Below are 13013 nucleotides of genomic sequence, written 5' to 3' on the forward strand. Positions count from 1 at the left end.
ATAGTAAATGCGGAAAAAGACGCGCTCTCACCTGAATCTTTCCCGAAGTCTGAATATTAAAGAGTTCATTGCTCCGGAGCTAAAAGCTCTCTGTTTAATTGATCCCTGGGAATGATGATAGAGCCTTGCTTTAAAGCCACACAATCAGTTTAAACAGTTAAACCCTCTGAGCTCATTCATTCATTTTTCCTGGTTGCTGGAAAAGAAAGTGCTATATTATGGAGATAATCATGACAGATAATCCAAATGAAAGCAATTTTGACAAATTCTAATAAAATTTTTTGTTGAAACAGGGATGACAAAATCCTTTAAAAGGAAAATAGTTTAGACTGCATGAAAAATAGGCCTCAGGCTAAGAATCTTTTGCTCAAATAAAGGAAATAAGAGCCCTGGAATTGTAAGAATAGAATTATATGCTGCTTTAACTCATGCCCTCAGCCTGAAGAACGAAAGCAAATTAGAGAGACAAGGTAATCTTTCTCTTCTGAAGTGGAACTGTATAAAATGATTTACAAATGACTTAAAGTGGAGGGGATTCAACAACAGGCAATTAATTCAACAGTTTAAAAAAATCGGTCGCAAACAATGCCATCTTTGCTTTGCCTCAAGCAAATAAGGCACATCCTTTTTTTGGTGAGCATGTTGGGGGAGGGAGGTGGAAGTTGCCTATTAAATCACAGATCGGATTCTAGGGGTTTAATTTCTACCCGTGGGAAGCATCTGGTTATACACGAGTGGAATGCATACATGTAAATTTTCTTTTACATATCAGGGATTCGTGCAGGATTTTGGGATTCGCCTGGGGAGATACTTTATCTTTGTTCTCAAAGAATTAAGATGTACCATAGCTTTACAATAAGCATGAACTGAGGAGGGACTGGCAATGAGGGGAGACTGCTTATAGAGATGGGAGAACACAGCTCTGAATGAGAACAAACTCATTTATGTCACAGTATTATAAAAGAAAGAAGGCTTGCTATGTACCATACCAAGATATATTTTCCTAGGCCCTTTCAGCTTTGGCCATCCCCAGGTTGTTAGAAGACCGATCAGGATATTTTAAGGGGTTCTCTCCCTAGCCTCCCACACCTATTAACTTGGCATTCCCACATTGGCCTGCTCCCCAGCTGCAGCCCCCAGGCCAGGGTTAATTCCTTACGGATGCCTGTACCCTAAATAAAGAAACCTCGGTCAGAGGTCGCCCCAGACGGGGAGGGTGGGGTTTAGAGGTCTCGGGCGGCCCGCGCCTGGCCCCACCCAGGGAGGGGGCGGAGCGTCTCGCGGCCCTGCCCCGCAGGCCCGGGGTGCACGTGACCCGCGGCCCCGCCTCCCGCCCGCTCCGCAGCGCCAGCTCGGCAGGCGCGGGGCGTGAGTCTCGAGTGAGACCCGCCAGGCTCCAACTCCGCAGCGCCGGAGCTCGGCGGGCAGCAACTTTCTCCCCGGAGCGGCCGCGGCGGCGGCTGCTGCCGTGGCAGCCGGAGCGGGAGCCGGGAGGAGGAAGGCGGCGGCCGTAGCTCCTGCCCGCTCGGGCTGTCCAGCCCTCGGAGACCGCCGGCCCGCCGAACCTCGCCGCCTCCCCGGGGAGTCCCGGGCCCCTGCCCTATGTCCCGCAAGGCGAGCGAGAATGTGGAGTACACGCTGCGGAGCCTGAGCAGCCTCATGGGCGAGCGGCGCAGGAAGCAGCAAGAGCCGGACGCGGGGAGCGCGGCCGGGGAGCGCAGCCTCCTGGCGGCCGCCGAGTCGAGCGCCAGCCTGCAGAGCGCGGGCGGCGGCGGCGTCGGGGACCTGGAGCGCGCGGCGCGGCGGCAGTTCCAGCAGGACGAGACCCCCGCCTTCGTGTACGTGGTGGCCGTCTTCTCCGCGCTGGGCGGCTTCCTGTTCGGCTATGACACCGGCGTGGTGTCGGGGGCCATGCTGCTGCTCAAGCGGCAGCTCAGCCTGGACGCGCTGTGGCAGGAGCTGCTCGTGTCCAGCACGGTGGGGGCGGCCGCCGTCTCAGCGCTGGCCGGCGGGGCCCTCAACGGCGTCTTCGGCCGCCGCGCCGCCATCCTGCTGGCCAGTGCCCTCTTCACAGCCGGTTCCGCGGTGCTGGCCGCGGCCAACAACAAGGAGACGCTGCTCGCCGGCCGCCTGGTCGTAGGGCTTGGCATCGGTGAGTTCGTGCTCTGCGAAGGGCGCCCTTGACCCTGGTCGCTGCATTCCTTTTGCCCCTCTGGGGTCCCCGTCGGGGCTTGCTGGCCCGGAGAACACTCACCTTGTTTGGTCCCGAGAGCCCATCTGTTTGTTACTCCGGGCTCTAAGGCTCCCGCGGAGGGTGGAGGTGGTGGTGTTCTCTCTGGGCTCCCTTGAGCCCACGTGGAATCTTCGATCGCCCACGGACAAGTGAATCCGCGCGATTGTTTCATGTCCTAGCACTTCTAGGAACCCGAGTCATTACCTTGATCCAGCCCTACCTGATGCTCCTCTAGACCTTATGAGGGGAGGGTCTCTTTACTGTATTGTTCTCTATTTTTCTACTGCTAACCCCTTTCCTTTCTAGGATTCCAAACTACGAGCCCCATCAGTCTTAAATTCCCAGTAAGATAATTTTTAAAGTTAATCAAGTGATCCTGGACTGTATTCTTTGCTACCGGTACTCTCCTTCTCTGGTCATTTATCTTTAGGTGGAGTATTATGTTTCCTCTCCTTTTGCCTTTAAAATTGTATTGTCTCTTTCATATTTTTCGCAAATGAAGTCCTGTTTTTCTAACTTTTTTCCTTTAAATCCATATCCACCCATTCTCCTTTTTCGTTTTGCCCCTCTTGCTTTCCTGTTGGGAACCAAATTATCTATTAAAGGTCATGTTCACTTATTAAATTCATTTAGGAGCCACTTCCCCTGTGGATAAATGCCCAGCAAGATAGATGTTTGCAATTACTTCAAAAATGAAAGGATTAAGATTCCCCAGGCATTGATTTTTTCACCCTGGTTGCTGAGCAGGGGAGGTACAATGGCAAGTTCTTGGCAGACGGAAGCTATTGGGAATGTGCTTGGTATTATTAGAAAGCACTTCTGAGGGAAAGTAGGGGGTTGAAACATAAATCTCACTAGTAATTTTTCTAAGACCTGCTGCTGATGCTTTTTAAATGTTTCATTTTATAAGTCAGTTTGTTTCCTTTAGAGTGCTGTTGAAGTATTTCCCCCCCGCCCCCCCCATGGCTGGGGCTTGATGAAAACTCTTTAAACCTGGGACTCCTAATGATTTGTCCATTTACCACTTGACATCTTGTTTTTCACCCCCTTCCTTGTAGTCTCTAAGGGGAAGCAAGCCCCATTTATACAATTCCATGTTTAGGAACCATGAGCCTGAACTCCAGCTCACTGCAATTTATATCCAAAATCTGTCATTGCTGACTTTCCTTTTGTTTCTTGGACTGTTAATTAGTGAAGCAGGGCAAGGCTCTCAGTAAAATATTAAGTCGGCACATTAAAGTCCAAAATGACCAAAAAGTACAGCTGAAATGAAGCCTCTTTGTAGAGGAAATACCTGTCCCTTCAGGACCCTTCGATAAATAACTTGTGGTTAAAGTCAAATGATCAGGATTCTTTTCTCCGTATTCTCTGCTTGGGGCGCCTGAACTATGTTGATTGTTTCTTCTGACCTAGAAATAACATCACTTTAGACGGCAAGATTTGTTCAGTAAGAGTGAATCTTGTGATTTTGAAATTGAATAATGTTTTGCGCGGTGAATGAATAATGTTTTGCAGCTTTGCATGACGCTTCCTAGAGTTTAGGTGTGGCAAGTATTGGTTATTTGGATACTCTGTTTACTCTTTATCTGCTGGGAATATTGAGCCCCTGTTGTGGGTAAGGTCTCCTCTTAGATGTTGTAAGCAGCAGAATGGTGAGGAGGATTTAACCCAGTAAGAGTAGCAGGGTGGGAATAAAGCCAGGTAGAACTTGCTAGGCTCCATGAGAAGGTCTCTCAGGGAGAGAGGGCTGATGCTTTCAAAAAGGGTACAGTTATCCTAACAGAGGGAAGCTGGAAGCTCTTCCTCATAGAAATGGTATGTTCATACGTGAGTAGTGTTTTAACAGAGGTGAAGAAAGAACCTTCTAAGCCAGGGGATGCTTGGGGGAATAAGGTGGATGTAACAAAGAGGATGAAGCAGGAGGTAAGATGGGAAAGGTTGATGTGTGGAACTGCAGACCCCTGTGTATCCCATGGCCTCCTTCTGTGGCACCTGGGCTGCTTGTCTGACTGTGCATCCCAGTTGAGACATGGTCCTGATTTAGTCCTGGTGTGACCCATCTCCTCAGAAAGAAGCTCTTAGAATAGACGCCCTGATACAAAGTATCCTAAAAGTCTTCTTTACTTATAAAATGAAGAATGCTAAAGTCATAAGCAGGCTTTGAAATAGACCACATTTCGAATTAGGATTATGCAAAGCATGCAGTTGTCCATGTAAAATCCTTAAAACTCACAAAGATTACTAACCTCCCAAAGGAAAAGTCACAGTTATTTTTAGTTACAAGGAAATGGGTCCTTAACAGGAATTTTTGGGGGGAGTTCGGGGGGGACGCTAAATCCGTTTTTCTTGCTTAAATACACTAAATCTGGGTGAATTTCATGCTTTTTTTTGAGTAAATTTTATGGGAAGTGGGAAGGTTTTTTGTTTTTGTTTTTGATCCTTTTGATACTTAGTAAATGTTGATGAATAACAAAATGTGGCTTTTGCTATTTTTTTTTTTTCAGGCAAGTTTGCAGTGGTGATTTCTTTCACAGATTTACCTGTGGTAAATATAAAGCCCATGGGGACAGGGCTTTTGTTCATTTTGTTTACTGATGTGTATTCACAGCCTATAGGAGGCCCTTACTGATTGGAATAGTGAGCAGAAACATTAAAAAAAATAATTCCACTTCTCTTAGGGTACCACTTTAAGATAGGACTATTCTTTAAAAAAGTGTTATTATCAAAATATTTGAAAGGCCATCTAAGGGTTTTATTTTCTAATACTTTAATGCAATCATTCATTTATATATTCAACAAATGCTAATTAAGCTTCCATTATTGATTCTGTCAGTTTTGGGGTAGGCAGGAATTAGATAAAAATCCCACCCTGGAGGTGTTCATTCTGTAATAGAAAAGGACCATCAACAAACAATTAAAATACAATAGAAGTTTCTCTAAGAGCCAGAAGAGTAGGCAGTTGATTCTTTTGCGGGGGGGGGAGTAAATAGAACACATGGGAGGTTTTACAGAAACATATTTAAAATGGAGTTTGAAGAGTGGGTAGGAGTTCAGCAGATGTAGAGGTAGCTGGGAAAAGAGCTAATATTTAGTGCTTTAGTTTCTACTAGGCCTCCTGCATTATTTTCCATATATTATTTCATTTAATTCTTCTAATTCTGAAGTAGATGGGAAACAGGTCCCCTTTTGCTGGATGTAGAAACAGTCTATAGCAGTTAAATGACAAGGTCACTGGTACAAAGTCAGGATTAAAAAAGCAAAGACTCGGAGTCTTTTGCTTATATTACTCTCCTGGGCATTTAAGGTAGCATTAACAGCAAGTGTAAAGGCATAAAAAAATCAAAGCAGTATTTGAAGCATAGTGGAAGGTGGTGATGGGGGCTCATGAAACTAGGATGATGTTTGGCGGGGGGCGGGGGGGGTATGCTGAATAGGGATTATTTGGCAGTGCCTATACAGGGACAGTCATGGGAGGTTTTTAGCTATAAATGATGTGATCAGATTAAGCATCCTTTGTATCTGGTCTTTTTTCTCCCCGCCCTTTTGCTTTTAAACTCTTATTTTCTTCCCCAAACCTTCTTGCCTCTTTGAATTTTGTAGTGTTAGAAATTCTTTGTGGAGCTGGTTACTGCAGGGTGGGTAAAAGCATAGTAAGTGGCCATGAATTACTGGAGTAGGAAGAGTCTGTGGGGCCTTCAACAGAAACCTTTGAAATAGATAAAGATAACCAAGTCTGTATTAAATGAGTCAGATGGTGAAAGAAGCATCAGAAATTGGGTATTAGTGTTTGAGTTAGTTTAAGGATTCAGTTTTCTTTTTACAACAAAATCAGCTGACCTAGTGCCTGTTTGATTAGGGCATTACTTTAGGCTTTTGTTTTCACCAGAGGTTCCTTTGGTTCCCCTGGTTTATTTTGCTCTTGTCTTGAATTGAGTCCTGGGACCAGACTGTCTCATTTAGTCGTTTCTCCACAGTGTTGGCATTTACTCTACTGCTCATTATAAGCAGTGATTTAGCGCCTGTGTAGCAAATATCAGGAAGTGTCTAAATTCAGATATTCACCAGTATTCAAAACCTTTACCGAGAATTGACATATTAATTTATACAGCACTGGGTTTGTTAAATTAATCTTAGGTCTGCATCAGTTTTTCCTGTCTCAATACTCCCTCTACTGGAACACAATTTGTGGCTGCATATTGCAGCTTGTGATCAGTCTGCTATAACCCGTAGAGTAGTATTTCTAAAAATACAACTTTTTTTTCAAATAGCATTTTGAATTCTTTGATGCAAAGCAAATGTAAAATCTTGTTTGATCAGAAACTCATTCAGTACTGAGATTAATGTCAATAAAGAATTTAGGTAAGCAGGGCTAGTCAGAATCAACCAGATTTTTAAAATATCAGCTGATGTGATTTCATTTTTGTTTTTTGCCATCAAGGTTGTTTTTCCTACTCCCTGCCACCCTCCACCTCCCACTTTTTCTTTCAGTTTCATCTTTTAAAGCAGGATTTCTTTGTTGGATTTACCAGCATGAAACTGACATGTAAAGTAAAACTTTATTTCACTTCCTCTCTTTCCTTGTCTCAAACAGGGTGTATGTATGTGCCACGCCCCCTCCACTTTTCTGCCTGGTGGCATTGACATTGCAGAGTGGCACTGAGGATTATGACCTAATTATGTTTGCCTAGTAGTGTTGCAACACGTTCCTCCAGTGAGTTGTCAGTAGGATGACAGAGAAGTCTGTTAACATGAGTTCTATGAAGTTGTTCACGTGACTTCCGTAGAAGACCTTTCTTTTTCATCCATCCATATTTCTTTCAATTTTTTAAGCTCAAAGTCAGAACCCAGGCTAAGTTGACTGCCTTGGCACTGATGTTTTTGGCTTTAACACATCTGCTGACATAGAACCTGCTGGTAGGTCTCAAATAGCAAGCAGCCTTTGCCTTCTTACTGAAAAGCCCAGGAGGCTATTTTCCTTACCTTTTTCTGATCAAATTTGGTTCCTTTATGCATCCTTTTTGTCTACAACTCTTCTTATTCCTCTTAACTTTGTTTTTCTTTTGACCTTCGGAGTAAGTTGTAGCAACACTTCTGTGGAGAAAACTTCCATTGTCAGGAGGAAAATCTGTACTCACCAGAAACCCCAAAATGTCTTTCCCACATTTAAAATTTAATTTCCCTGGATGTAGAGACAAAAATAGCCAAGTTTTATAGATACTTCTTAGCTTTAGCTGGGAGTACTGCATGCTTTACACTTAATGCATGCTTTACACTTAAGCCTTTATTAGGACCACTGTTCAGAGTGGTGTGGTCTGGAGTATGTGTCAGAAGCCACATGGCAGGAATTTCATGTCACAGTGCTACAGCAGTGTCCCGGGGGGGGGGGGGCACCAGCGTTCTTCTTTACCTGATCTCATCATCTCTGTCCTGCACTGGGGGGAGTCTCAGCAGTCACTCTGCAGGGCAGAATGTGAATGGGCAGTCAATTTAGCTGCCAGTGCGCTGGAAACAGTACCTAACGCTTGTTCCGTGCCAGGCACTCTGCCCAACACTTTGCATATATCCACGTAATCTTCATAATAATCCAGTGGGACTGTATGATTTTTTTTTTTTTCTTTTTACGATGAAGATGCTTAGGCAGAAAGAGAGGAAGTAATTTTCTCATGGTCACAAAGCTCCTGAGTGGTGGTGCCTGAGTTGGCTCCCAAGAGGTCTGGGTTTGTCACTGCTCGGTGACACTGTTGCTTCTCTCTGAAACTAGCATAATAATTTTCCAGGATATTAGGTGGATGTTACTTTTAAAATCTAAACTTTTAAAATGAGTTCTTCAAGAGTACAGCCATGGCGTATCAAGGAGTGGCAATGAGGAAAGCAAAGTTGGTTAGGACATTTCTTTCCCGTGCTAAGGACGTGTGACCAGGGATGCCTGTAATCAGGACTGTCATGTTGCACAACCCAGGGGCTCCATGTTCACTGTAGAAGGGCTGCAGTGAAAATAGGCCCTGGGAGTTGGACCACATGGAAATACTACCTGTGGTACAGCAACTAAGATTTTAAAAATGGCTTTTCTGCTTTTCCCTTTAAGCTTATGATCTCTTTTTGGAATGGGCTTTTCCATAACATTCTCTCTACCCCTCGTCCCACAGCCATTTGCTGAGTGATGACTTTGTTGAGTGCTAGAGAGACTAAGATAAAAATAGTCCCTGTTTTTAAAAGACTTAAGTCTACTGGGAAAGACAAACATGAGGACATAGTGATGTGTTGTTAATCCTACGATAGAAGTATCTGTAGGATGTTGGGCACCTGGGTGGCTCAGTCAGTTAAGCATCTGCCTTCGGCTCAGGTCATGATCCCAGGGTCCTGAGATCGAGCCCCACATCGGGCTCCCTGCTCAGCGGGGAGCCTGCTTCTCCCTCTCCTTCTGCCTGTCATTCCACCTGCTTGTGCTCGTGCTCTTTCTGTCAAATAAATAAATAAAATCTTAAAAAAATAAAAGTATCTGTAGGATGTTTACTCATCCTTCTAGGTCCAGCTTTATCATGAAAGCTTTCTTAGTTGGCCTCTGCTAAACATTAATACTTTTCTCTGAGCCATGTTTATGGCATTTAACTGCATTACTCTTTGCAATATGCCTTTTGGCCATGGCTCTTTTCTGCTGGTAGACCAGAAGCTCCTGGTGTTAACTAATAAGGTGTTAATAGTGTTTATGACCTCTAACTGCACTCAGTACCAGACTTTTTATATATTAAGCTCTTAAATGTGTATACTAAAGAATGTAGATAAAGAATATATGTGGGAGCGCCTGGGTGGCCCAGTCCGTTAAGCTTTCGACTCCTGGTTTCAGCTCAGGTCATCATCTCATGGGTTGTGGATCAAGCCCCATGTAGGGCTCTGTGAACAGCAGGGAGTCTGCTTGAGGATTCTTTCCCTCTGCCGCTCCCCCCTTGCTCTCTCTCGCTCTCTCGTATAAATAAATAAATCTTAAAAAAAATATGTAGACTGAATATGTAAAACCAAAGAATGCATAAATATAATTCTCAACAAGATGTTGCTATAGTTGAACACTTAGAAACCTCAGGTACACATTTAATTGCTGCATTGTTAATTCAGAAAGTGGAGTAGCACGGTGAAGCATAAGGCCTCTGGTCCACACTGCCTGGGCTTACACCCTGGCTGGCCCCTTACAACCTGGGTGGTCATGTTAAATCTTGTGCTTCAGTTTCCTCATCTGAAGAATACCTGCCTCATAGGGTAGTTACAAGGATTAAATGAGTTTATCTTATAAGTTGCTTTCACAGTACCTGGCAAAGTAAAGCATTACTGTTTGTTAAACATTCACATGTAAGCTGTGTAACCCTTGGCAAATTCCCACCCTATGCCTCAGTTTCCACATCTCTAAAGTGAGTGTTATGATTGCACTTAGAAAATAGGGTTGTTGTAGAAAGTACATGAGCTCATGCATGTTCAAGTACCTGGGTATCAATAAAATGGTAGCTCTTGTTATCAGGTGTAGACATCTCTGTCATCACCCCACCAACATTTTACAATCAGGGAAATAAAATTATTTTTAGATTTTGATGTTTATCATAACTATTAACAGATGAGTAAAAATTCCGCAATATACATTGAACAAATCTGAAAGACAGAATGAGTAATTTGAAAGCAGAACGGTATTGTCTTTCAAGTGTTTAATTTGCATTATGTAAGATCTAACAAGACAGATGAAGTTTTGAACTAGGTCTTGGAGAAGGTTATAAACATAGGTTGTCTGAGAGGAGGATACTTTTCTGGTGGGGGAAGGGAGAAGTGATAAATATAAAGCATTGAGGAGAGCAAGCAGTTTTTCCTGGCTAGGTGTAGGGCTTGAATAAGAAAGTAGTCAAAATGTGAACATATTTGTTAGGGTATAATCTTGGCCAGTGGTAAGAGACCAGTTGGATCTGTGCTATTAGATATGTCTATAATGTAATACTTCATATGCCTGTTTGTAGACAAAATAGTTCAGTTCCCAGTGGAAAAGATATATCTGCCTTTTTTTTTTTTTTTTTTTTTTAAGATTTTTATTTATTTTTTGACAGAGACAGCGAGAGAGGGAACACAAGCAGTGGGAGAGGGAGAAGCAGGCTTCCCGCCGAGCAGGGAGCCCGATGTGGGGCTCGATCCCAGGACCCTGGGATCATGACCTGAGCCGAAGGCAGACGCTAAATGGTTGAGCCACCCAGGTGCCCCGATATATCTGCCTTTTAAGAGGCAAAGAATGAATAGTTTTAATAAAAACTTGAAAATAATAGCCTTGGAATAAAAAGAATTTTAGTAATGGAAGCTTTCATATGAAACTCCATTATCATATTTTTGGGCTTAGTTTATGACTCCATGTCAGGAACTCATTCCCTACAACAGAGAAAATTGGAAACTAAAATTGTGTGCATCATATTCAAGGACTAAACATGGACCATTTAATGTTTGGTTAACAAAGCTTGTAGTTTTGAAAGAAAAGTATAATGACTGAAAATGAGTTGCAAGCACATCTAACAGTGGGCTTCACAGATTCTTGAAATGCAGGCATCATTATAAATTAATACTAGGCTGAGATCTGAAGCAGTTGCTGCCAACTCTACCTAATTCTAATACTATAAAATCATAAAGAAAATGGCTTCTGATACTCCTCCTTCCACTGTTTTTGGACCAGTAAAATCAGTGTAACGTGGCCATCTGTGATTTTGTAGGTAAATAGCATGTCTATCTCAGTGGTCATGCAGGGCCCACAGGCTGCCTTGTGTGCCTGGCAGTGAAGTTGGTGAGGCTGGAAAACATGCAGAAAACACAAAACCGAAAACTGTTCCCATCCTTTCTCATGCCTGTTGAATGAAAGCTTTTTGGGAATTCTTACAGAATCTTTCATTTTACTCCTATGTGAGGAAAATATGTAGAATTTTGGGAGTTCACTATTCTTTCTTGTACTTGTCTCTTTTAAATGATTTCTGATGTTAAAATTCATCCAAAGAACCTAGAGTTCTAAAAGTATGTCATTTTTCCTTGAATAATCTCTCTCTGAAAATCCCTAATCTTCATTTCCTGGGGTGTAATGCTCACTTAAAGGCAGCTTATTAGAAGTATTGTAAAAAGTCAAAATACGGTAGAGAGATCCTGAAGCAAAGCTCATCCTTTATGCCTATGTGTGCATGTGTTTTATGTGTATTTACTCATTAACCAAGAAGGTTCGTATTTTCCATACTTCAAGCGAATTAAAGGAAGTGTAGAGAGGTTTGATAAATTAGCACTGTTAGTGACAGTGCTGAGATTCAAATCTGGGTTTCTGATCGAGGACCAGTGTGTGCCCTACCTCTCCATTATATGAAAAATCCAGTTCTTGATTGTGAAAGCTAAAATAGTCACAGTGATATTTCCTAGGTTAGTAGATGCATTTAATGTACTTCATGTAATTTAATTACGTGTATGTAATTCAAATCCTTATAAGATACTCTGTAGAATTCCAAAAATGATTGTCAAAGGAATGGTGATGAGGTTGGGGGAACAGTAATGAAAAACTAGGTAGAAATTACTCCAAATATACAATACATTGTTATATGGCATAATAATATATTATTAAAGCCAGAAAAGAGATGAGTAGAACAGAATGACAATTTCAGCAATAGATCCAGCTCTTTGGATTTAGTATTCAACAAATCAGATAAGACAACAGGTAAAGAGTTATTAAATAATTGAGAAAAAATAATATGAATAAAAGTGTAAATGAAATTTATTCTCAATATAAGATATGATATTAAAGTTTAAAAAAATAGAAATGGAGTGATTTTCTTTTATCTTTATCAGTGATACGGTTCATTGTATTATAATTCTTAAAACCTCTAGAGCTTTTAAAAGCAAGGTGACAGATTGGAAAAATATTGTGATACATTTATTTAACAGAAAAAATATGCTCATAGCATATTAAATAGACTGCTTAGCAGCAAAGTAAATGCAATTAGTAAATAAACTCTTAGAAAAGCGTTAAACCTTGTTAATAATTTGAAGTGAAAATTAAGGTTACATCATACTTACTAAATTAGCAAATTAGAAACAACTCAGCTAGTTGTACCCTAGGAAGAGCTTTTCTGGTTGGAAAATAAATTGGAATAATTTTTTAAAATTTTTACAATTTTCATTAAAGATTTTATTTATGAATTAGAGACAGCTTGCACATGAGAGAGCACAAGCAGGGTGGAGGGGCAGAGAGAAAGGGAGAAACAGGCTCCCTGATCCCAGGAGCCCGGGATCATGACCTGAGCTGAAGGCAGACACTTAACCAACTGAGCCACCCAGGTGCCCCTGGAATAATTTTTTGTAGAGAATATTATACATAATATCCTGACATGTTTAACATGTTTCATTCATTTGTTCTTTTGTTCATTAATTCAACAAACCTATTTTGAATTACTGACATATATTAGTACCAAATTAAACACTGTGATACAGAAGTTAATAATGTGAGGTCTGTGCTTTTGGAGTTCATTTGTAAACTGTTTTTTTTTGATCTGGAAATTTCACTTGAGGGATTATAGTATAAGGAAATAAAAGAAACTCATTTTGCATGAAGATATTTATAGATGTACAATATGTAATTTTCAAAAACTGGGGGAGGGGCACCTGGGTGGCTCATTCGGTTGAGGGGCCACTCTTGATTTCAGCTTGGATCATGATGGAGGGGTCCTGAGATCAAACCCTGCTTGGGGCTCAGTGGGAATCTTCTTGAGGATTCTCTCTCTCTCCCTCTGTGCGC

At 42.1% G+C, this 13013-nt stretch overlaps 1 protein-coding gene across 1 annotated transcript in view; it reads left to right on the forward strand.

Moving 5' to 3' along the window:
* Positions 1-1385: 1385 nt before the first annotated feature.
* Positions 1386-13013, forward strand: part of LOC145721767 (proton myo-inositol cotransporter) — a 54974-nt gene continuing 43346 nt past the window's right edge. Inside the window, exon 1 of the mRNA XM_081821486.1 lies at positions 1386-2152. Coding sequence (XP_081677612.1) covers positions 1603-2152 — 550 coding nt within the window. The 5' untranslated portion in view covers positions 1386-1602. The remainder of the gene's footprint in view (positions 2153-13013) is intronic.

The sequence above is a fragment of the Leptonychotes weddellii genome, chromosome 5, assembly GCF_054177405.1.
Source record: "Leptonychotes weddellii isolate Sample4059 chromosome 5, ASM5417740v2, whole genome shotgun sequence".
NCBI lineage: Eukaryota > Metazoa > Chordata > Mammalia > Carnivora > Phocidae > Leptonychotes > Leptonychotes weddellii.